Source organism: Hippocampus zosterae, chromosome 1, assembly GCF_025434085.1.
Source record: "Hippocampus zosterae strain Florida chromosome 1, ASM2543408v3, whole genome shotgun sequence".
Taxonomy (NCBI): Eukaryota; Metazoa; Chordata; class Actinopteri; order Syngnathiformes; family Syngnathidae; genus Hippocampus; species Hippocampus zosterae.
In genome coordinates, this window is record NC_067451.1 from 422,060 (window position 1) to 447,050 (window position 24,991).

Genomic DNA, 24,991 nt, shown 5'->3' on the forward strand with positions numbered 1-24,991 from the left:
CAAAACGAACGGAGTACTTTTATCCATTGATTGATTGATTGATTGATTTTTTTTTCAGGTCATCTTGCCCGCACACGGCCAAGCTTTGCCCACCTGTGGTTTGGAGATCAGTTGGCAAACATCTCATACGTCCGCCTGCCGCGTCCGGGCTAAACGACTAGCTGTAGCCGCCGTAGCCGCTAATACAAACGGCGGATGCAAATCTGCTTCCAATGAAGTGCCGCTGAGAAACTTTGCAGACAAACGCATGAAGTCAATTTGCAACAATGACGGTGGCGGTGGCGCTTGCCCCCGGGGGACGCTCCCCCTTCACGCATCCAATAAAATAAAAAAAAGATTTGCACTCAAGTGCCAATGAAGAAATGAGATTGGAGAAATGAGCTAAGATTAAGATCACCTTTATTTGTCCCGCACTGGGGAAATTTACAAGCGGCTTAGCATTAGCACGGTTGTCAAAAACGGTTTTGCGGAGCCACGAATACGACGCCATCAGCTGTCCTGAGAGGAAACACAGTTGGACAACTGTGAGGTGCCCCGTCGGTCAAAAAAAAAACAATTTAGCCCCCTCTCTCACACACACACATCCAGACAAAACCCCTCACGCGCACCCAAATATCTCTTATGCACCTCAACTATGTCATACACAGCAAAAAATAAAAAAAAACCCCACACACACTCAATCCCCGAAAAAAAAACTCTCACATGCACACAAAATACTCTCCCAAAATACTCTCCCACAGCACAAAACCAATCCAATTGGCTGACCAATGAATTGCTTCGGCCTGACCCAAAAAAACTCTCATGTTGACACACACGCACAGGAAAAAAAAGACCCCCCCCCCCCCAAAAAAAATAAAACCTCCCATCCTCACCAAAAAGTCACAAGAGAAATCGTCACTGCTTTTTCTTTGGACTGACAGTTTTTTTGGGCTGGTTGTCTTTTTTACGCAGATGAGGAGTTTTTTTTGTGGGTCTGAGAGGTTTTAGGTTGATTTTTTTTTTTGGAGGGGGGGGGGGTTGTGAGAGGTCTTTTGAAGCACGTGAGAGGCATTTAACCCTTTCATGCACCCTGACAAGCGAAGCCATTCACCGTAGCGACCGCCGCCGCTGTCCCCCGAAAGGGGGTGCGGGGGGGGGGGGAGTAACTGAGAGATTTGCGCGTGAGAGGTAAAGGTGATTTTTGGCCTGTCAACAAATCATCCTGAGCTGTGTGCTACGCTGCGGCTTTTCGGCCGACGTGTTTCCGCGTCCGGTTTTGGGGAATATTCCTGCTGCGCGGCTCTTATCGCGTGACCAATCAAAGCAAAGCGAGATAGGAGGAGTGAAAAGAGTTGAGGAGAGATATGAAGGCGCCGCCCCCGCTTGATTTTGCCGTTTGAAGCGCTCGCCACCGTTTTTAGGCAATTAAAAAAAAAAAAAGGTTCACGCACATTAATGAAAGAGGCACTTTTTTTCTCCTGAAGTTCCAAACTTGTCGAGGCGTTCTTTTCCATCCTTGAATTGTCCTTTTTTGACAATTTGACTTGCTGCGGTTTGCGAGAGCTGACATTCCTTTTTTCTTCTTAACACTTCTGCGATCGGCTCCCGGTCACGGAATGAAAGCTATTTTTTTGGAGAACGTCACTTGGCACACATCCCCCGTTGCTCTGCGCAACTGCCAGAAAAAAAAAAAAAAGAAAAAAAAAAGAAAAAGCAGCAAGCGGAGATTTGAGATGTTGCGCCCGGATTGCTCCTCCAAGGACGCCGTTGCCATTAGCACTCTGCAAATACACAGAAAAGAACTCGGTGAGAACACGTGAGAACGATGCAAAATAAAACAGAGTCAACACAGTGCCAACACGTGTCGCAGGTTTGCGGTCCCGCCGTTTTGCAGCTTCCCCCCCGCCCCCGAGTCAATAACTGATTTTCACTGCTCCCAAACTACGTAAAGAGCGGCGATAAACACTGCGAGCAAACATTCGGCGGGAGGGGAAGAGCGAAGGCACCTGACGGCTTGTTTGTTTTAACAATCAGGTCACCGCTGCTGCCGACGAGGGCGGCAGCGGCGGCGAGGCTCAAAGTCGAGCCGCTCTGCACCCAAAACGTCAATCAATCAATCCATCCGTCCATCGATCATTCAATCAATAATCGGCAAACGGTAATCCCGCATCCAAACCGATCTCTCAGTGTACACTCACAGTCGCGCTTCGAGACCCACGTCCTGAAACGGGCATTTTTTGAAGGCATAAAAAAAAAGCAGCTTGCTGACATTCAACAATCTGGCGCCAAAACGAAGGCGAGCAGAAAAACGGGACTCGCCGCCTTCGCCGACTTGCGTCACATTTACAAAGCGGCACGCAAAACGGCGGGCCGCCATCTAGCGGCCGACGGTGGAATTTCAACAATTCGATGCAATCGGAAAGGTATTCGGGCCTTGCTCGACCGCAGTGGCAACCTCCCACCAAAAGAGGGTGCTGTGAAACGCTCATCAATAGTTTCAATGCGGCGCGACAGGAAGTGACAGGCCGTACATTTTTAACGACAGCCCTACTGATGTTCATGAACATTCTAATGAAGGAAAATCCATCCATCCATCCATCCATCATCTACCGCTTATCCGGGGCCGGGTCGCGGGGGCAACAGCTTTAGCAGGGAAGCCCAGACTTCCCTCTCCCTAGCTACTTCTTCCAGCTCTCCCCGGGGGATCCCGAGTCGTTCCCAGGCAAGCTGGGTGACATAGTCTCTCCAGCGTGTCCTGGGTCTTCCTCGGGGTCTCCTCCCGGTGGGACATGACCGGAACACCTCACCGGGGAGGCGCTCAGGAGGCATCCGAATCAGATGCCCAAGCCACCTCATCTGGCTCCTCTCGATGTGGAGGAGAAGCGGCTCGACTCTGAGCCCCTCCCGGATGACTGAGCTTCTCACCTTATCTCTAAGGGAGAGCCCGGACACCCTGCGGAGAAAACTCATTTCAGCCGCTTGTATCCGGGATCTCGTTCTTTCGGTCACGACCCATAGCTCGTGACCATAGGTGAGGGTTGGGACGTAGATCGACCGGTAAATTGAGAGCTTCGCCTTTTGGCTCAGCTCCTTCTTCACCACGACAGACCGATACAACGTCCGCATCACAGCAGACGCTGCACCGATCCGCCTGTCGATCTCCCGCTCCCTCCTACCCCCACTCGTGAACAAGACCCCAAGATACTTGAACTCCTCCACTTGGGGTAAGATCTCCTCCCCGACCCGGAGGGGGCACTCCACCCTTTTCCGACTGAGGACCATGGTTTCAGATTTGGAGGTGCTGATTTTCATCCCAACCACTTCACACTCGGCTGCAAAACGCTCCAGTGAGAGTTGGAGAGCCCCGTTTGAAGGAGCCAACAGCACCACATCATCTGCAAAAAGCAGGGATGCAATACTGAGGCCCCCAAAACGGACCCCCTCAACGCTTCGGCTGCGCCTAGAAATTCTGTCCATAAAGGTTATGAACAGAATCGGCGACAAAGGGCAGCCTTGGCGGAGTCCTACCCTCACTGGAAACGATTCAGACTTACTGCCGGCAATGCGAACCAAACTCTGACATCGGTGGTATAGTGACCGAACAGCCCGTATCAGGGGGTTCGGTACTCCATACCCACGAAGCACCCCCCACAGAACTCCCCGAGGGACACGGTCAAACGCCTTCTCCAAGTCCACAAAACACATGTAGACTGGTTGGGCGAATTCCCACATACCCTCAAGGACCCTGCTAAGGGTGTAGAGCTGGTCCACTGTTCCACGGCCGGGACGAAAACCACACTGCTCCTCCTCAATCTGAGGCTCGACCTCCTGACGGACCCTCCTCTCCAGCACCCCTGAATAGACCTTACCAGGGAGGCTGAGGAGTGTGATCCCTCTGTAGTTGGAACACACCCTCCGGTCCCCCTTTTTAAAAAGAGGGACTACCACCCCGGTCTGCCAATCCAGAGGCACTCTCCCTGTTGTCCACGCGATGTTGCAGAGGCGTGTCAACCAGGACAGCCCCACAACATCCAGAGCCTTGAGGAACTCCGGGCGGATCTCATCCACCCCTGGGGCCTTGCCACCGAGGAGCTTTTTAACCACATCGGTGACTTCAACCACAGAGATAGGAGAGCCCACCTCAGAATGAAGGAAAATAAGCCAAATATTCTTGGGGAAAATGACACGTCTGTATGTGCCCCAAAATGCTTTCGAACGGCCTGAAAAAAAAAAAAAAAGTCAAGGAAGTGCCACTATGTCTACAAGTCAAGAAAAGTCATGGAGTGCAAGCGCTCCTCTGCGTCCGGTGACTCATGCGAAGAGGAGCCTCGCCGCCGGCAGCCAAAACAACAAAGGCACGAGAAACCGCTCAAATCCTCTAATTGACAATCCTCTAATCTAAATATAATCCATATTGACGTGGCTCCCCCCCTCCCTCTCTCCCGACCGGTCTTCCTCCCGATGAGGCCAGTTATATTTAGCCGCCCCTCCCCCCAGCACAAACGCCGCCAGAACGGCCTAAAACGCGGTCCGGCTACCTCATTTTAACCCCCCGTTCCAAAACGACGGGCCGCTCTAGCGCGCCGCAATGACACGCGCGTGCACGCGGGACGGCGACACCGAGGCTATATTTAGTCTCATAATGATGAGCCTTCTTCAATAGCGGACGTGTGAAATTATCCAGGGCGAGACTGCGCCTTGCGTCGGTTCATTGCCCGAGCTTAACGCGCCGACTCCTCGCGCTCGCTAACCGCTCGGAAAAGAAGAAAATTGAACGTGATCATCTTCACTTCCTTCAACGAGCGTACTTTTTAGGCATTTCTCAATCATCTTGAAAATGGAGACTCCCACACAGTCTCAAGATTCTCGCGACATTTAAGCTAAGTTCCGCTAGCCTGTCTATGGCGTTCTGAATGATACGTCAACATGAAGCTAGCGTACTTTGTCGAATGAAATTTGGGGCGTTTATTTCCAAGTATGCGCCTCGTTCTTTTTTTGTGTGAGATTGACAGTTCACACAAAATGGATTGTAAGCAACCGTTTTCAATTTCTGATGTTCGGGCAAGTCCGGATTTGAGACAACAGAGCGGCATCGACCAAACCATTTCGCCTACTAGCTGAATGCTAACCTGCTGCGTCATGGCCAAGACGGGCTTGCCGCCGACATCTGCCACAAGATCAACAATCTTTTTTCAACACCAAAATATTCAGCCTAGCCTAGCCTAGCTATGTCTTTCCAGCTCACGACAGTCCGCCATCTTAATGCTAACACACCGTGCTAAAGGCCCAAGAAAGCTTACGTGTCGTGCCGATTTACACCCATGGACGTCTGTGTCTGTTGCGAGGCTGACGCAGAAGTCAAACAAATTCAAGATGGCGGTCATCGATCTGACGTGGGCTATACGTCAGATGGCGGAGAAATTAGCATAGATGCTAAACCCGAAACAGCCGCCGCTTTTGCGCACGCACCAGCGAGCGAGCCGTACGGGGCATGACGACACTTTCCACCACTAGAGTTCCGTTGAGGGGAACACGTCAAGTTGGTGAGCAAGGTTTACACGACGAGGGAGGGGGGGGTTGTGAACTTGGCACATGTGCTCCGCGGAGCGGCTTTCCAAACATTCGAGTGCGCGCAGCTGGCGGGGCCCTGAGCACTTTCACCCTGGCGCCGTCAATCACTTTTCAAGCAACGCCAACGGTTACGTAACACCGCTACAGACCGTACGAGCGGGTCTGGGTGCGGCCAGGACCCGAGACCGGGACGGGGTGACAAATCGCACGGCGTCGAAACGAAGCAGTGTAAAAGACCGAGATATGCTCAAGTGCTAGCGTCACTGCGTACGTCACCGAGTGGCCGTTTTAAGGACTGCAACGTGTGGGGACAGGAAGTCGCCGTGCCGGCGCTAAGTGGGGGACGGGGGGGGGACATCGGAGTTTCATGTTGCCCTGAGGGCTACGACCCTCCCTCTTTCACTCCGCAACAAGCGGCAGGCACGAGGCTTCGGCTCGGACGACGAGGCGCGCTAACAGACGATGGGAAATGTCATCGGCACGCTAGCTAACTGTTAGCAGCCACGTGGCGCCGGCACACGTAGAAGCAGGAAGATAGCAAAAGTCACGTCGGCAACAATTTTTGGGATCACGGACTCGGCGCTTGCAGCCTTTGCTCGACTTGAAATGGTCCAAATCCTTTTTCCACACGCCTCTCGCCAAAGCAAGACCGGCCAAGAGCACATTTGAAGCCGACTGATTTACGTGTCCCCCCCGAAAATGAGGATTTTAAAAATAGCCTGCCTGACGCTTAGCAGATCTTTTCACTTTTTAATTTTCAACTTTGACGATCGGCGTTACCAACACCCGCGGATTTGGCCTCTCATTTCATTTCATTTCTGAAATGAACCAACAGGTGGCGTCTTCCGTTCCGAGAAAAGCCACGCCCACAATCTCGCCCGCTCGACGCGTACCAGATCCAAATGGCATGCACGGACGAGTTTTGGGGGCTGTCTCGGGCTGTGCATGACTGGACATGAAACAGACACAATCAACCCCTTGCCCCCCCGCCCCCCAGCTAATTGATGACATGTGCGGCACTGGGGTGGGACGTCATCACGATGACGCACGGACAAGCAAGCGCGCTTTAGTTAGCCGTGCGCGTGAGCGCTCGAGACAAGCGATGATTAGCCCCCCCCCCCCCCAACAAAGAACAAAATGTCACCACCTGGCACGCAAGTGCTGGTGAATACAAATCATGTTATTAATGGCAGACAACTTGTGCTCTTTAACTTTAGCTTCAAGAGCCAAGGAAACACGAGCCCCCCCCCCCACCCCCGCCTACAAATTGCAGGCTCTGCTCACTCCGTTGCCTCAATAGTTCGGATGATGCAATGGATTGGCTGTGAGCAACCGTATGATGCATGCCTAAGCGCCATGAGGGGGGGGGTGGATGAGGGGGGGGGCAGCCGTAGCAAAACTGCAATGCAGCTGCACTTGGAAACACCGAGTGCTTTGCCGCCACCGTTGATGTTGAAACCAGCCGGGGAGCCCCTCCCTGACATGAGTTGTAGGCTTTATTTAGACAAAAAGCAGTGCTTTGGTGCCACGCAACTCTGCTGAAATGTGGCATCTTCGTGCCATCTTCATGCCTGAGGCCAGTCCCGAAACAAAAAGGGAGCAATTGCCCCCCCCCCCAAAAAAAAAAAAAAAAGCGTGAAACTGACTGAAGCTGCTGCAAAATCCAACAGAAGCCAAACATGTCAGACATGTCACAAGTCGGGAGCATTTGGAGCGTCCGTCCCAAAAGAGCCTTCGAGCTGTTGACGTTCAGTCCAAACATAAAACAAGCAGAGCCACACTTTGACGTTGCCGCCTGGAAAAAAAAAAAACAAACAAACCCAAAACTGTACAAACAAGTGAGCTTCATGCAAACAAACGACGCAAAACGCCACCGACGACGTACGAAGCAACAAATATTTGAGGGGAGCGCAAATGGAGCGCAGCTGAGCGCAGGGGTGTCAAACTCTCGGCCTTGTGGCCCACATAGGGCCGAGGGAGACGTCAAGTGGGCCGGACTGTTCAAATTGGACCGTGCTCCGCTAGAAATAAAGACATGAATAAATAATATTTCATTCATTCATTCATCTTCCGTACCGCTTGATCCTCACTAGGGTCGCGGGGGTGCTGGAGCCTACCCCAGCTGTCTCCGGGCAGTAGGCGGGGGACACCCTGAATCGGTTGCCAGCCAATCGCAGGGCACACAGAGACGAACAACCATCCACGCCCACACTCACACCTCGGGACAATTTAGAGTGTTCAATCAGCCTGCCACGCATGTTTTTGGAATGTGGAAGGAAACCGGAGCACCCGGAGAAAACCCACGCAGGCCCGGGGAGAACATGCAAACTCCACACAGGGAGGCCGGAGCTGGAATCGAACCCGGTACCTCTGCACTGTGAAGCCCACGTGCTAACCACTGGACTACCGGGCCGCCCATAAATAATATTATTTTTATTAATATTATATAATATTTATTATTATTATATTAATATTATAATAAAGGAACACGAGGAACATGTTGAAATTGAATAAAGAGATCTTTTCCAAAACATTTGAAAGCGCCTTCGATTTCCTTCGACAAATGTGCAATTGACTTTTGATGATTCACATGAATGCATGGCAACTCAAACGTATTGACGTGACCGAGACTGCCGTCGTCTTCTTCTCGGATCAAAAGCGCGTGTGTATCCCCCTAGCGGATACTCCAGGAATTGCACCTTATTAAAAGTCTTCATTTGCGTGTCTTTGATGCATTTTCTCACTTTAAAATGATCCTGCGGGGCTGATGGAAGGGCCGATTCCGGCCCGCGGGCCGTACGTTTGACACCACCTAGCCTAGCGCCTATTATTATTATTTTTTTCGTCTTCATCTCTAATCAAAACCGCGTGTGTATCCCCCTAGCGGATACTCCAGGAATTGCACCTTATTAAAAGTCTTCATTGCGCGTCTTTGATGCATTTTCTCACTTTGAAATGATCCTGTGGGGCTGATGGAAGGGCCGATTCCGGCCCGCGGGCCGTACGTTTGACACCACCTGGCCTAGCGCCTATTTTTTATTCGGTTGCCACGACGCCACATGAAGAACAATAAAAACAAAACTTTGGATCTTTGACACCCTGCCGACGGAGACGCCGCTACCGCAGTAAGAAGCATGGTGTGAAAAAAAAAAAAAAAAAACAGGACCGAGGCCCCGCCCGGCCCCGCCCCCTCGCCGCTTCCTCTCGGATGCACTCACTCACCTCCAGTGGCCGCACACGGCGTTTTGGCAGCGGCGCGCACACAAGCCAAGTCAAGAGCAGGCTTGCACTAGCGACACACTCGCACGTGCGCCGATCTGCACACACACACACACACACACCATGGCTCAGTCCCACCCTTCCGCTCGGTCACGCTGGCGCACTCACGGGAACGCTCGCTCCCTCACACCCACGCCACAGTCGCACCCGCATATGCCCTTTCACGCACGCGCACGATAAGCTTCGCGATGATACAGGAACGCAGAAGCGAAACTCCTCGCGCGTACCGGCCGGGCCGCACAGAGAGCCCGCACGCCTCGGTGACGTCAGGCGTGCCCGCGGTAGGGCAAAAAAAAAAAAAAAAAAAAAAAACAACAACAAGCTCAAACTGTAAACAAGCAGAGCGTCTTCGGAACCGTGGAAAACGCATGGTGACAGAATTGGGGCATGTTGGACCACTTGCGAATGCCCCCCCAACCCCATTCCCCCCATTGTGCTCGACGAAAGCAAATAAAATAACTCCAACTGGAAAAGCGTTTTCATTGCCGAAATAAAAGCAAAGAAACAAGCAAGCTAGCCTAAATCGCTTGAAAAAAAAATGGACACCGAGCGAAGCTACATTTCGCGTTTTAAGAACTTCACTGGCCTTCCTTTTCATCTTTGTGGGCTCACGTTCCCGTGACACGCAAACTCCACACAGGAAGGTCGGAGTCGGGATGGAAGCCACGACCTCGGCACTGAGAGGTCAACGCGCTAATCACTGGATCACAGAGGCCCCTGATTTTTTTTTTCTTCTTACTTTTTAAAAAAAATCTTGCATTCAATAAATTTTTAAAAATTAAGCTCACACTAATAACAAAACTAAGAATGAAAATGAAATGTTTAAAAAAATTAACAAATGGTAAAATCACTCTTAAAACCCTTTAAGACTGAATTAAAAAAATTAAAAAAATTCAAAAAGTCATTGCAAAAGAAAGCCTCGCTTTTCACCCCCCCCCTCGCAGAAACGCCGCCGACCGCGAAGTTTGTTGTTGTGGAAAAAGCCATCAAAGGCACCTCAAGTGTTTGAGTTTCGCCGACACATGAGGAAAAAAAAGCCAAAAAAAAAACGCTTTTTTTGTTTTTTTTTTTCACCCGGCAGAAAACAAACATTCGGAGCGTCCGTGCGCCGCATCAAAGCTGACAGAAGGCGGGGGCGACATTTCCAGAGGAGCAAAGTCGAACCCGAGCGCAGCGCCGCGGATCAACACTTGCGTTGAACGTTGTCGAACTTTTCCACCCCAGTCGTGTGCCCTTTTTTTCACGCAGGGGGGGTGGGGGTGGGGGGGGCAAGTCGGCAAATCGGTGCCGTTGTCAAACGCGGCTTCTTTCGGCTTCGGCAGCCGGCAAACGTCAAGCCTCTCCCTTTTCGGCTGAATGACTGCAACGCATTTTACTGCGGAGTCGGCCGATCCTCCATCAAGTGTCTCCAGTTGGTCCAGAATGCCGCCGCTCGCCTCTGGACCGTTTCTCGTGGAAAGAGGGAGCACGTCACTACCCCTCTGGCAGACGGCCTCGTCAAAAAAAAAAAAAAAAAAAAAAAAAAGTGTCCTTTTGTAGAGGCACACGCACAACGCAGCCTTCAACAGCGTCCCAAAACCCAAACAGAGGCGAGCTTGGGCATTTTCCGCCCAAACAAAAGGCAGCCCGAGAGTGGAGCCAACTTCATCTCCTTGACTTGAACAAACAATCAAATCTTATCTTGACCTCTTGCTCACAGAGTCTTTATCTTCAAGGGTACACTTGATGGAAAATTCGCTTTTGAATTGGCTCGGCTACAAATGCTCCAAAGGGCGAGCGAGCGGCGCGCGTGCCGCACGTCCAGCCGCCGCCTGGGAAATAAAACGAGCGCCTGAAGCATCCCAACAAGCAGACAGTCATTCCGGAGCGATTGCAACAAAAGTGGCATTCTCCAATTCCAATTTGGGAGCTCGGATGATGAAGTGCTGCCTCCACAAGTGAAAATCCTATCGGGTCTAAAAAAAATTTTTTTTTTAAAAACGCCTCATGTCTCCTTTGCTAAGTGCTTTGCTAAGAGTAATGAGCTCCTTTGCTAAGAGTAGCTCCTTTGCTAATTAGCTCCTTTGCTAAGAGTAATGAGACCCCCCGCCCCCCGCAAAAACGCCCCCATCAGCTTTACACAGACTCCCATTTATTACATAAGGCAGTCACTCGAAGCACCGCGCTAGAACGGCGCCAAAATGCTAGCAGGAGCTCGCCAAAGGTTAGCCCCGCCTCCTTGCGGTGAACACGGAGCTCCGTACGCGGCGCAAAGTCGTCAATTAGGAGTTGGCTGCGCGATGGCCGCTAAAGCTTCAGAGCTGGAAAGCCCTCGCAAGGGCAAGCAGGGGGGCGGGGGGGGAGGGGGGGGTATGGGGCGGGGGGGTCATGTCATGGGTCCACATGCTTACACTTTACATAATGCGATGTGAGCCTGACCCGGATTCCGGCAGCCGGGGGGGTCACACCTGTCGCCGTCGAGTAGCTAGAGCGCCACAGTGTGCGTGCGCGGGTGTGCGCACGCTTGAAAAGAAAACGCGTGCTGGCGTCAATGCAGCCGACAATTCATTTCAATCGATCGCAGAAGTTCAGGAGCAAATTCACTTCATGTGCAAAGTCGACAGTAGAGGAGATCGGCAGCCGGCATGCCGTCCTCAGTCAGGCACTGGCGTGGAGAATTTAAGGGGCGATGGGAGGGGGGGTGGGGGGGGGCAGGGAAAAGTTGCAACCATTTATGCGCGAATGGCTGCATTGAAAACTTTGGGCCTAAAGAAGTGTGACAAAGAGGCTTTTGAAGAGGAGGGGGAGAGAGAGGGGCAGGAGTCATTTGCGGGTGGTGGGCACGTACCCCCTCCGCATGGTTTGAAGCGGCAAATATTTGGAGCGGGTGGGGGTTGGGGGGGATCAAAAATATTCCCTCAAGTGCTTTTCCTGGAGGAGATGGCAAACATTGTGGCTGATGTCATCCGGGCACACACCACCGCTTTGTCGGCAACGGGGCGCCACCCACACCGCCCCCAATTTCATGAAAAACACGAAACTGGACTTTGGACTAGAGGGTCGGGTCGGGCTTCTGTCTCGCTGACTTTAAAAAATAAATAAATATATGTTTCTAAAAATGTATATGAAAACGATGTGTGTAGACTAAAGTAAGGTGTACTTGTTTTGAGGCGTTTCGAGGCCATGAATAGTTTTGGCCACGAGAGACGCTGTTTCGCAAAAAAAAAAAAAAAAAAAACAGAAGTGGCCTCATCCCGACACGTCACATCACTGTCCCAAACTCTCGCAATGACAATACAAAGAACTCCTTCCCGTCTCAAGCCGTTATCGTTCTTCTTCATTGTCTCTCTGCTTCTCTCCCTTCAAGTGCCGCGCTCGATTCTTAAGGACGTACCGCCGCCGTGTTTCATGGCCCAATTTTCAAGCCGTCAAAATGACGGACCGCCGTCAAGTTTTCCCGTCAACTCTGAAAAAAAAAAATCCGTCAATGATGGAAAATTGTCGCTTCGCGTGCCCTCGGCAGAAGCAGAAATGTCAAAGATGTCGATGTGTATCTAGTCTTGTTTCACTTTGATTTGGGGACAAAAGACAGGCCCCAAATCAATTGGTTAGCAGAAATCAGCCCTCCTCCTCACCAATCAAATATGACATTTCGGCTTCGCTTCGGGCCTGCAAATCAAGTCCATCGGTCGGTCATTCTTGTCTTTGTTTATGATCGCGGAAAGGGGCGTGGCCTGGACAGGGCGACCAATCATAACAAGTAAGACATCATACACGTCCAATCGCAAAGCCGTTTACGATCGGAAGATGGAAAGACTGATCGGGAGAGCTTGTGAAAACTCGACCATAAGGTACCTGACCCCCCCCCCCCTCTAAAATTTTCTCAACGGATTTAGACAATTCAGAAAAATGATCAATTTAAGAAATAAAACGGCGGATTTCCGCATATCTGCGGAAAATTGCCATCCCTGTGGGGGGGGGGGGGGGGTGAAAAACCCGTCTTTTGAGGACGAAGCCAAAGTCACATCCAGCAAGAAGCAAGGTGGTCCCACACCCAAGAGGCCAATCTGGCAGTGGAAAGCAATTCGGGGGAACCCCGGCGCTCTCACAAAAGGAGCCTTTATTGGCCGAGGCGGGGGAGGAGCCAAAGCCGGATTGGGGAGATGAAAGCGGGCCGGCGCGGCCCAAAGGCATTTGCGACGCGGTTGCGAGCGAAAGCCTGGCCCCCGTCTCGCATTCATAGTCAACGTGTCACATTCTCCCCGGCCGCTTGCGAGCCCCCTCACCCCCTTTCGATTCCAGCCGAGGTGCAAGTCGACGTGGGAGCTCGCAGAACCGCTCTGCAGGGCGCGGCCATCGCTCGGCCCCGCCTCCAAACGCTTCCGGGAAAACAAGGCAGAGTTTGCCCGGGGGCGCCTCAACCCGCACGCCGATTTCAATGCTCCTCTATCAGCTCGGCCTGCGGGCGCCGAGCCCCCAAACGGCCCAATTCAGTGCAGACAGTGGCTCCAAAGGAATGTTTGGCTATTGGGGGTTGGCGGACGGTTGCGTGTGGGCGGGGGGGGGGGGGGGGGGGGGGGGGGTTTTCTCACAGGGTTTGAGGCCTTGTTTAGCTGCTTTGGTCTGGTCTTTGGTCCCAAACAGTCTGAAGCCTTCAAACGTTTTGAATGTCAAAGCTGCGAGTGGATCGAACCGAACGGCTCAGCGTGAAAAAGAGATCAAGATGCAGATCAGAGTTTTTCTGGGAGCGTCGCACTTCCAATCAGTTGTCTTTTCATGGAGAGATGCGAAGCCTCGGAAGCTACACATCTTCCAAAGAATGAAAAGTGCGCTTCAAATAGAAAACCGGTTTTCTATTTGAAGCGCATTCTTGGTTCCACTCGGAGCGGGACCGCTCGGATGGCAAATCCGAATGAGTCCTTTGTCCGGCGACGCGGCGGGAAAACAATGGCTCGATCCGAGCGGAAGCGACGCTCCCCCGTGCGGAGCAATCGGAAGGCTGCGCGACTTCGGCGTCCGAAGGGGAAAAACATTTCACATCAGGAAAAGGCACGGAGGACTTACCCGTCCCCTCGTCGGGATGCGTCCGCAGCTCTTCGGACTTGCAGAAGTCGATGCTGGCGTAGGAGTTGACGCCGGCGGCGCCGTCGCCGACCACTGCCGGTGCCGAAAAGAGGCGCCCGGACGGCTGGCTCCCCGCGGGCGCGTCCGGGCCTAAATGGGGGCTCTCCTTGTTGGCCAGGTCCAAGTCGATGTAGTTCAGGCCTTGCTCGGCGGCGGGCGGCGGCGCGGCCGAGCGCTGTCCGGGAGGGGCCGACTGAGCGGGGGCGTCGGAGACGGCGCAATTTCGCCGGGCCGCGCTTTCAAAGGCCGGCCGGTGGGGGCCGGCCTGCTCCGCGGCGGCCGACGAAGGCGCGGTAGCCGAGAGGGAGGACGAAGCCAGGAAGCTTTCGGAGCAATGTCGTCTGCGTCCCTGCGGGTCGGCGCGGATCACTTTGGCTCCGTGGTCGGGGTTGGGCCCCGACTTGGCTAAGGGGAAGTCCAGGCCCCGCACCGCCGCCGAGAGCTCAGTCCTGTTCGGGGAAGGAGCCTCGGGTGAGGACGACCCGGCGCCGGCGTCCGCGTTCAGCTTGAAGGCCATCACCGTGTAGTCGCCACATGACGCGGGGCAGCGCGACTCAGGGACCGTCTCCCGGATTTTTCGCAGCGCCGGCTCTTGGCGAGGGCCGCCGGCTCCGTTTTCTGCGACGCGGGAAGCGGGAGGCAAAGTTGGAGGTGTGGGGGGGCTGTGGAAAGGAGGGAAAACCAACGGGGTGTTGGGCGAGGGCGAGGGCGACGGAGAAGGAGAAGGGCCCAGGTCCATGTTGACATATTCCGAAGCGGCCGGCGGCGCGGCGGCGCCGGAGCAGCCGCGGGATCCGGCCGCAAATGCGCCCAGGCAGGACGCGGGCCGGCGCGGAGGATGCCCGAGGCCCCGGCCGCGCGCCCCCGCCGCGTCGCCGCCCTCCCCCTCGAACTGGATGCTGACGTACTCGCCGGGGCTCTTGGGTTCCGGGGGCAAAGGGTTCTCCCGGACTCTGGGGAGCGTGTTGGCCTTGGACACGTCGACAAACAAGCTCACGGGTCTGCTCGGAGAGCGGACGGCGCGTTTGGGCGCCCCGCCGGAGCCTCGGCGCCGCTGGAGCTCGCTGGCGTCCTTCGGGGCTCGCTCCTCACTTTCGCCGAGGCTCTCGCTGCTGGCCGAGCTGGACGAGTACGAGGAAGAGGAAAGCGAGAGGAGCCGCCCCGGCGCGGAAGCGCCGCCGCCACCGCCGGCCGTTCGCTCCGGATGCCCGCCGGGCGTCCCGTGCGGCCTTCGGCCACGCCCGGCTCCGTCGTCAAAGCGTCGGGAGGGGGGGTTGTGTTTGTAAGAGCGCGGGAGCGAGTAGTAAGAGTAGACCATCTTGGGAAGTGGCTGCTGAGCGGCGCTCTCCGAGCGACCGCGTCCCGAAGGAGGGGGGCTGCCGTTGACGGAGCGAGCGCTGATGGGCGACATGTTCATGTAGTCGCCGCCAGCTCGGCCGTCCGCGCCGCCGCCCACCCAGGCCCCCGAGGCGAGACCGCCGCGTTGATCGGGCGAGCAGCTGCTACCGGGAGACATGATCATGTAACCGTCGGAGGGGGGCGCGGGACGGATCCGCCGCGGAGGCGACACGCTGCTGTTGGGCGTCATGGCCATGTAGTCGTCGGGAGGTTTGGGGTCCGAGTCCGGGACGGAAATGGCCGGCGACGGGGACGAGGGCGCCGGAGGCCGAGTGACTCCGGGCAACATGGACATGTAGCCGTTATCCAGCGGCAAGTCCCCGGCCCCAGACGATCCCGCTTGGCCTCTGAACTCTCCCGCCAGGTCGAAGTAAGCGCCCCCTCCCTCCGCTGAGCCGGCGCCCGCCGGGGCTTCCCTCTGCGTGGCGGAGGACGCGGACGAGAAGGACTCGCGGCTGGCGCTCCTCGACATGACGGCGTAGTCCGCCGAGTCTTCCTCTGGCGGCTGACAGGGGAGGAGCCTCTCCAAGGCCATCGGGGGCAAGGAGGCACGCTTGCTCAGCAGGCTCCGTTCCGCTTCGCATTCCCGGCTGGAGGAACGCCGGAGGACTCTCCTGGTCTGGGCTTGGGAGCCGCAGACGGCTGCCGGCAGGGAGCCGGACGTCACCCCGCTCGGACGGCCGGCGCCGTGCTGACCCATTAAAATGTAATGGCCGCCGTCCTCGCCGAGGGAGCGGCCGCCGGCGCTACCGGGCGAGACCAGGAGCGTCTGTTCCCCCGGACTGGAGCCGTATTCGTCCGAGGAGCCGTAGTCGCTGGGTGAGCCAGAGACGGAGACGCAACGACCGTAGGGGGCGGTCCCCGCCCCTGGACCGGGACCGGGACAAGACGCTACGCTCCCAAATTCCGATCCGTGGCCGGAGCTGGAGGACGGGCTTGGGCCGGGGGAGGCCGCCGGCGTGGACATGGAGCGCATCAGGCCGAGGGGCGTTTTGGCCGTCGGGACGGAACTCTGCCGAGTCGGCTTGGACCTGAGGACGGGTGTGCCGGAGCAAGAACCGTTGGCGGAGGGACTGGAGCCGGCGAGCCCCGCCGGGCCCTCCTCGTTTTTGCCGCCGTCACTGGCGGCGCGAGAGCGCGGGAAGCCGTGGCGAGGGGTGGGCGAAGCGCTGGCCCCCGCAGCGCCGTTAGCTCCCCCGGGAGGCTCGGTTCTGGGCCGGCGGGCGAAGCCCACCTGGCTGGGCGGAGGGTTGGAGTGGTGGCGGCGCGTGGGAACGCTGATGGGGTTGGAGGCGGTGGCGCCTCCTCCCGGCCCGCAGTTTGACTGAGATTTACTTCGCTGGCGAAACTCCTCGCTCAGCGCCTTCATGGCCTCCAGCAAGGTTTCGTGCATGTTTTGGGCCACCACCGAATCGTCCACCTGGCCCAAAAAAGACAAAGCGCACATTTAGTTGTGGGGGGTGTCGTCGGATAGACAATCGGATCATGAAGCGTTGCTGTAGGGCACTTCGGCATTTTTACGCCAGCGTTTTTCGTGCGGTTGCGTGCCGGGCCAGAACACGGATGCTAATTGATATTAGCCAACGGCATTAAGCTAGAGGCAGAACACCGCGAGGGTACGTCTTTTTCGGTTCCGCGGAGTACGAAAATAGGACCGTCGAAGGGGACTCACCTGCATCCAGAACTCGCCCGGGCCCGTCACAGCGGAGCGGCCGACCTCCACGAAAAAGAAGTTCTCCGAGTGGCCGCAGCGCCGGACGTTCATGAGCTGCAGAACCACGGCCGCCGCGTCCGAGTTGAGCTTGACAAAGTTGATGGTCTTGTCGGTCAGGCACAGGCGGTAGATGCCCACCAGGTTTTTGGCCTGCCCCAGACCTTTGGGCCAGACTTTCACCTGCCACACCTCTTTGAAGGCCGGCCCGGGGTTCGGGACGCCGTAGTCGCCGGCGGCTCCCTTGTCGGACGGGTTCTTACCTAAAGAGTACAGGCACAAAAAATGCGGGTTGGCTCAGACTCCGCCGTGGGAAACAACCCGAGGCGCTATCGGCCGCGCCGCATCTTTTCCGATTTGCGAGCAGATATGAGTGCAAAGTGAGCGCGTGCTAGCTTGCGCGACCGGCTCCGTGCCTGCGGGCTCCACACCCGGGAGGGTGGGAGGTGACGGGGGGGGGCTCTCTCCTTTGTCAGCCGTATACAAACACGAGCGCGCATATATAAAAGTCCAGCGCCGACGATGATGGGGGCGGGGCGGGGCAGAAGCGGCCTCAGTAAACCAACACCTACTCATGGAATGTCTTCTGCCTGGGAAGCTCTTCAAGCCATCGAGGGCAAGATTGGAGAAACTGCGCTCACTTTGTCGGCCCGTCAAGATCTCCGTCTTTACGCGAGTCCTCGGCTTTTGTGCAGGCCCACCAAGCGGCGATGACCGAAGCCGAGGCACTCGAAAACGAGCAACTCTTGTTTGGTGCCGACTCATGGCAAGTCGGAAGTCCGGCTTTCGGGTTTCATCTGAAGAGGGAAGTGAACATTTGTGCTTCGGCCCGAATATAAGACTGTGTGTTTTTTTTCATTGAAATAAGACGGGTCTAGACGTTATACCCATTCGCGAGGCTAGATGGCGCCAGATATCATTGAAGCGAATGATGAACTCAACTCCCAAGGCCAAAGCGAACCCCTGTCGCGAAGAATAAAAATAAAAATAGCGGTAAGAAAGACTTGAAACTTGAGTCTTGAAAAACGGGGTCGTCTTATAATCAGGACCGTCTTATATTCGGACCAATACGGTATATGAAGTGCTTCGTATGAAGTTGGACTTGCAGCCCTGTTCGAGCCCGTTGCGGCTATTTAATTTTTTTTTTGACGCGTAACGAGAGTCTGTAGTTTTCTCAAAAAGGTTTTTTTTTGCACTTCTTAGGACCAAAACTGCATGGGTCCTTTGCTCCGTTGGCGTTACTGAAACCTTCTGCGGGGAAGTAAAATGAGAAGTGAAGGAGTCTTGTCAAGATGAAAACAAAACCATTTTCGAGTCTCGAGTAGGAAAGCTTGCGAGAGTTGATCGAAAAAAAAAACTGCTCAATCAACCAATTGATTGAAAAAATATTTTGGGAGGTCGCTTGACACTTCCAAGAATCAAGAGTTAGCATTTGGTTAACTTTACAAGAGAATCAAATGGGAAAAAATCTTCCTTTTTTTATGGGGGGTGTTGAATGTTGTTTTTCTGCTGTAATGAGTTGATGAATAATACCCCCCCCCCCCCCCCCGCCCAAAAAAAATGATTTTAAAAGAGCTCTTCTCCGAGTCAATCCGACCGGCCGACCAATTGGTCGGTCGGTCCGCCGACAAGCATTTGCTGACAAAGAGGCCCGACAGCAGATGCCACATGAGCCGCCGCCGCCGCTTCTGCAAATCGAGTGCCTGGCCGCGTCCCCCCCCCCAAAAAAAAAAAAGTTCAAAGCCGAGCCCGAATAGACGGCGTCCGCGTGCCAAGCGGAGGCTTGCGGCTTCTCGGCCGCGCGTGTTCCGACACGCACGCACCCGACACAGCGACTGCGCCGGATGACTCACTCAAGACCGTGCGTGGCTGTTTTGTGCTTCTCGCAGTCTTCCCACATTAAGATTTACAACAGGAAGGAGTTGAGGGGGGGGGGGGGTGGGGGTTGTCTTTCTCCCGCGAGGGCGAGCGAGGGAACGGAGGCCGAATGAGAGAAGGCGGAAGCATATCGGCGACTGTAAAAACGAAACGTGTCGGAACAAAACCACTTTGAACGTGAAGTCGGAGCGCTAATTAGGCTTTGGCATCGTTTTCATTTGGAGAGGCCACACACAAAGTCGGAAGTACTCCAGTGCCGAATAATTCATCAAGCCACGAGCAACATCGCAGCGTCGTCCAATCTGATTTTCAAATTTGGACAAGAACAACCCCCCCCCCCCCCCCCCCCCCCCGCCCCCCAAAAAAACAAATTCCGCCTCATTTTCGTCCGTCCCTCGGCAGGCTCAATTTGATTGGAATTTTTGCACATATGGCCGGCGGATAGCACGAAAACCGGAAGTGAAAAAGCCACAGATGTGTCGGCACACTTGCTAAAGTTCCTTTTCCGGAAGCTAACTTGAAATTCGTCGCTTGCGTTGGTTGAAAAAGACGCAGACAGGAAAAAGCAAATGGCGTCGTCAATCGCAATCAATCAATCAAATCTTCAAAAGCTAAAGCAAAGTTGATCAATAGCCAGCCTCTTTTGGTTACGCTAACACAAGAACTGATCCTCGGTGGAGTCATCCGAATCCCCGGAGGGGGGGGGGGGCTTCAGAGGCCGCACGCAAGCACTACTTTCATGCGGCGGGGTCACAGATCATTTTTCGGCTAGAACTATAGGTATCCAAGACAGATCCTTGAGGGCCGCCGCCCTGCATGTTTTCTGAGTCTCCCTGTTGCAACACACCCGATTCAAACGATCAGCAAAGCTCTGCGCAACCTGTTCCTTTGAATCAGGTGTGTGCAAAACGAGTCGCTCGACGCATCGTTGCAAATAATGTACATTTTTTGGGACGCGAGGACATTTTTCAGTCCAAAAAAACGACAGTCAAACCTTTTTCCAGCAACGATCGCCACCGTTGTTGTTTTGATCTCACGTGACGAGATCGCCGAGATCGTCCGTCGCCGGGTTGTGTAACGTTAGGACAAGTCTTGCAAAAGTTTATTGCGGAGATATCGCAAAGGAAGCAGCTAAAGTTGGACCATTTTTTTTGGGGGGGGGGGGGGAAATGATAATCTTGTATGCCTGAATGATTGACATTTTCGTTGTAAACTGATTATCAATGTACTGTATGTTGTCATTTTTGTTATTTTCATATGCAATTGAATCAGTCGACCGTTTCAGAATTCGAAATTTGGGACTCCCCAAACGGGCCTCCTACGTTTCTGATCAACGAGTCCCGCAGGACTCAAACTGTCAAATGATTTGTAAAAAACACGGGCTAGCGACGCCACCTAAATGAGCAAGAATCCATCGGAACGGCCAACGCGCCGCCGCCAGCTTCGGCCAGCCGGGGGCGGCGGAGTCCCGACGTCCCGGCACGTCTCGGATCCTCGCAGAGGATAAAGAAAAGATGAGTGGCGGTATGAGATTGAATGTGCGTCATTGAAATATCGGTTGCTCAAAAAGCTCGCGTTTCCGATGATGCGCTCGTACCCTCAATTTGGGCTGCCCCCCCCCCCACCCCCCGTTGCTCCTTCCAACCTCGCCGTAGCGTGCGGAGGCCCTTCCATCCGGGAAGGAACGCCACGCTTCCCTACTCCGACGCCGCCGTCTGGCCCAAGGTTCAACTCGCATGTGTTGCCGGTTATCCAGACAGCCAGAAAAGGGGGGGTGGGGGGGGGGCATTTAAGGACACACACACACGCGGGCGAAGAAATGAACAGCAGGAGACGCTGAAAGGAGTGGCGCGCGTCTCCCGCTTGCTGGTTCGCCTTGTGCGGAGGTAGCAGGCGGAGCGAACGGGAACACAACGTTCGTTCCGACGTTCTCTGAAGGAGCAGCTCCGGTCGCTCCCGAGAAAAGAACGGCGCTCGCCAAGCCAATCGGCCTGAACAATTGATCCAGTGGAGCAGAAAACAAAATGACGGCGGAGGAAATCGCGGCGCTGAGGGGAAGACCAGATTCTTTTTGCGAAATCTTTTGTCTGGGACCACGCGGCAATTCAGGAGTCACGTTTTCCGCTTGCCGAGTGTGAGCGACTCAATATTTCATGTGCCCTCAATCTTGAAGTTGAGCTTTGCCTATGGGGGGGGGGGGGGGGTGTCAGCCGGATGAAATAGAGAAAGCGCCGCTTTCACGGCAACGCCCCCCCCCACCCCCCCGCGGACGCTCCGCCCTCGCCCTGGCGTCCTAGCCCAGAGATAAGCGGCGTCACCTGAAGTCGGGGTCGAGGCGTTCGGCTCCGGCGCCGCCCCCGTTCGGCATGCGGGCGTGACCCCCGCCGAGCCCAGAATAGCCCCGGAGGCTTTTTTCGGGACAAAGGCCGCACTGTGCCAGCGCCGGCGGACACTCGAGACAGCAATTAGGTCCTAATTAGGGGGGATGAGCGCCGCTTAGCGAGGCTTAAGGCCCGATCGGGCCGCAGCAAAAGTTCACGTCTCCACTTGTGTCCACTTGAAGCTTCCAACGCGTGCCAACAACGGACACCGACGGCGGTTTGGGTGTTCAGGTTGAGTCGAGGTTAAGCCTTGGACACGCTCCGCTGACTCCTAATAGCCGAACAAATGGCCCCCCCCTCAATAGTGATACTGTACGGGTTGCCCGGGAGGGGCTTACCGGACTCGGCTGAATCAACAAGCGCGATTCGCCGTTTGGGGAATTAGCGTCCGCTCGAGGAGAGCCCGCGTGACGCCCGACGCTTCCTAGGTGGCTTTGCCGGGATCCCAGTCGGCCACCATACGAGGGGGGGGGGCATCTAAAGTTCTGCCCCACGTTACAAGGAATATCAAAGGCTGCCCCACCCACCCTTGGGCCCAAAAAGGCTTGCAATAGTTTTGCGGATTTTCACTCAGGTTACTTTTGTTTTGATTTGTTTTGTTAGATTTACTTTGGGGGTTTTTTGTTTTTGTTTTTTTTTAGACCTTCCTTCCTGCTATTTCAAATGTACTCTGAAAGCGCAGTTTTGATTTGAACAGAAATGCTTTTTGATTCGAGTTTGAGCTACTTTGTGAGCGTTCGTTCACGGCAATAACCTCGCCCCCCCCCACACGCCAACGTCGGCGACAAATTGAACACAAAGCGTGCGACGACACCTCATCTATTCTTTATCCTCTGCGAAGAACGGCTAGATTTGAGCGCCGTACCAAAGCGAGGCACCTCCCTGAACGGCAGATGCCTCGGCCTCTCTCCTGCCCCGTGTGGCCAATGTTGGAATTACTCCACAACGCGGCGCCCGATCATTTCAAACTTGAATCCGAAGCTGCCATTTCGCGTGCGGCTCGCCAAATCCTGCCGGGCTTTGAAAAGAGCTAGCGCGCCCGGGGTGGCGGGGGGGGGGGGCGTGTCTGCGGGCCCCTACCGGCTCACAGTCCGCAAGCTGTGAATTTTTCAAGTCGGGAACAAGTTCTTCAGTGTAGCGACGGCCGCGCCGCACATACCAGAGGCCGGCCGGCTATTCGCAGCGGCCATGCCGACGGCCTTCGCCGTGTGCGAAATGTGAAAAAAAGTCTGTAAGACCCCAAACTGAAAGTGAAAAGTTTTGAGATCAATTTCGTGTATCGCGCTCGCTGTCAGCGATTTATCCAGGTCGGCGCCAAGACGTGTTCAAAGCTCGCCCGATGCCACCTTGAACTCCTGGGATCTCGCTAGCCCGGATTGCGTCACCGAGCTTTAAAGGCGAGGCGAGGCGAGGCGAGGAAGGTCAAACAGGTGACGCCAAAGTGGCCGCCCTGCGCCGGCTGTGTTTACACAGCCGGCCGATACGCGCCGATTGTGGAATGTCAGCATTTGGCCCAATTTTGGAATGTCAGCGTTTGGCCCACTTGCGAGCGCTTCAGGCACCATGAAGACGCACCGAGCCCAAAGGCGGCTGAAGCTTCATTGGTGTGTGTGTGTGCGCATACTGCAAGGTATACACCTGCAAACAGTTGTGTGTGTGGGGGGGGGGGGGAACAGCCGTGCCCCCCCCCATATATAGATATAACGAATATCGCAATGAATGAGGACTGTTGCTCAAGCGCCACCGAGTCCATCTGTGCCTGCAAGCCCGCATGTGAGAAACTAAACGCCGTTTTGTTCCGAAAGTCCGAAAGAGAGGCAAAAAAAAACCGGAAGGGGGAAAAAAAGGGTCTTGAACATGATGGGCCTCCTCCGACGTAAACAAGTTGAAAATAACAACAGAGCCTTCCCCAAAATTCTCCCCAGATGCCAGAAACCACACGTGCGCGCGCGCAACACGCTTCTACCGTCCCTCCAGAAATCTGCCATGCCGCTTTGCTGGCCTTGGACATTAAAAAAAGAAAGAACAAAACTCGAGCTCAAAGTAAAAGCGCGCACGCTCGTCGTGGTCGCCGCGGCGGCTGACTGCCACGTTTGCCTCCAGGTACGCGTGCGCGTGAGTCGCGTGTGCGCGTCGTACTGACTTTTGCACTGCAGGTCCACCATGGCCTGGTACCAGTCGTCCTGGTCGACTTGGTTGTCGGCGGCGACGGCGAAGCTCTCGGCGCGCGTGTACAGCACGATCATGTGCTTGTTCTTGGAGTCGGCCCGCTTGTTGATGTTGAAGCAGGTCTCGAGCAGCACGGCCTTCTTGGGGACGGGGGCCTTGCCGCGGAATTTCTTCTCGCTCTCGTAGTACTCCAGGCGGGCCGCGCCGCGCTCCGTGCCCGAGCGCAGCACGAAGTAGCGCCGGTGCATGGACTTGTGCTTGCGGAGGTAGCCGCTCTTGCGGACGTCCTCGCCGCGCTCCGCCGCCGACTGGCCGTCCATCGCGTCGCCCGCCGCCGGCGCCCCCGGGCCGGGCGACGCGTCGTGTCCTCGCGGCGAGTTGTCGGAGCTCATTCAAACATCTCTCGGCTTCCCCCCCGGCTCGGCCACGTGAGCCTCGGCCACCTCGACGGCCCCCTCTCCCCAACCCCCCCTTCGCGCCTCCTTCGACGGGAGTCTTGTTTACGTCCCGAGGTTCTCCTCCTCGCGCTTTGCACTCCGCTACGACTTACTACGAGCGCAAGTTGAAGGCATTTCGAGGGGGGGTGTCCGCGCCGCCTCCGCTTCGGTTCTGTTCGGTTCCGCGGTGGTCCGCTGCAGCGGCAGCGGCACTGTCAGTCCACTCGACCCAACTCGACTCGACTCGAGACTACGAGACGCGATGTCCTCGTGGTATTCTGGAACGCGGTGCGTTCACTGACCTCTGCGTGAGTTAGGTGAACACGCCACTCGGCCGCGTTTCACGATTCAATTGAGTAAATCAACATTTCCACTGCCAATGATATAAAACAACCGCTTTGATCGTTTTGGGAGGGGGGGTAGCTTTCAAGTAGTCGAAAAATTGATCCGAGTCGCGAAATTCTTGACTACTTTCCACCGCTCTCACTCGAAACAAGATGTGCAGTCCTCGAGGCGGCGTGGTGCGTTTACGGACCTCAAGCGCGGAGCTGCCGTTGAGCGACTGAAAAAGTTGTACACTTAAGCAGAGTCCAAGTAGAGACGCTCGTATTTTAAAACACTGACAAAAGTTATATTTAAGCAATGCTAAAAAAAAGTACACTTAGTTTTTGATCACTTGTTGAAACAAAACAAATTTAAGAGAAATCCTTTGCCAAACCGGGATTTCCATATTCCCCGTTTTTTTTCCTTCTCGTGGAACACGCTTGTTGTCATTTTAAAAGTGTTTCTGACCCCCCCCCTCCCCCACCACCTTCAATGCATCACGTTTCCGCGCAGATTTTGGCAACTCGTGGGTGGCCCGCCCCCCCCATGCCCGCGAATAAAGGGGGTCCACTGTATTGCGCAGTTGGGAGCAGGGTACAAAGCGAGCAAAGCATCCCATAATTCCGTCGGCCTTCCTAAAATAGGAGCACTATTCCTAAAGCAGGCTGCATGTTATGCAACGCGCATCCCAAAGTAACCTCCCGGCCTTGAAAGAAAACGGCCAACGAGCGCCCCCTGGTGGAGAAATCCGGAAGAAGGCA

General features: G+C 55.0%; 1 protein-coding gene across 1 annotated transcript; it reads right to left on the reverse strand.

The window, feature by feature from the left end:
- Nucleotides 1-1,006: 1,006 nt before the first annotated feature.
- Nucleotides 1,007-24,837, reverse strand: si:ch73-335l21.1 (insulin receptor substrate 1-B). The gene is made up of 4 exons (XM_052068710.1): nt 23,444-24,837; nt 17,003-17,304; nt 13,873-16,750; nt 1,007-1,760 (listed from the first exon to the last, which is right to left on the reverse strand). The coding sequence occupies exons 1-4, from the start codon at nt 23,859-23,861 to the stop codon at nt 1,753-1,755; spliced, it is 3,606 nt and encodes a 1,201-aa protein (XP_051924670.1). The 5' UTR covers nt 23,862-24,837; the 3' UTR covers nt 1,007-1,752.
- Nucleotides 24,838-24,991: the final 154 nt, after the last annotated feature.

Excerpts from the sequence above, each read along its gene's own strand:
- si:ch73-335l21.1 (XM_052068710.1), bottom strand. The coding sequence starts at position 23,861 with ATGAGCTCCGACAACTCGCCGCGAGGACACGACGCGTCGCCCGGCCCG. Across the intron at positions 17,305-23,443 it reads GGTGGACCTGCAGTGCAAAA|GTAAGAACCCGTCCGACAAG; the intron begins GTCAGTACGACG and ends TGTACTCTTTAG. Across the intron at positions 16,751-17,002 it reads CGGGCGAGTTCTGGATGCAG|GTGGACGATTCGGTGGTGGC; the intron begins GTGAGTCCCCTT and ends TTTTTGGGCCAG.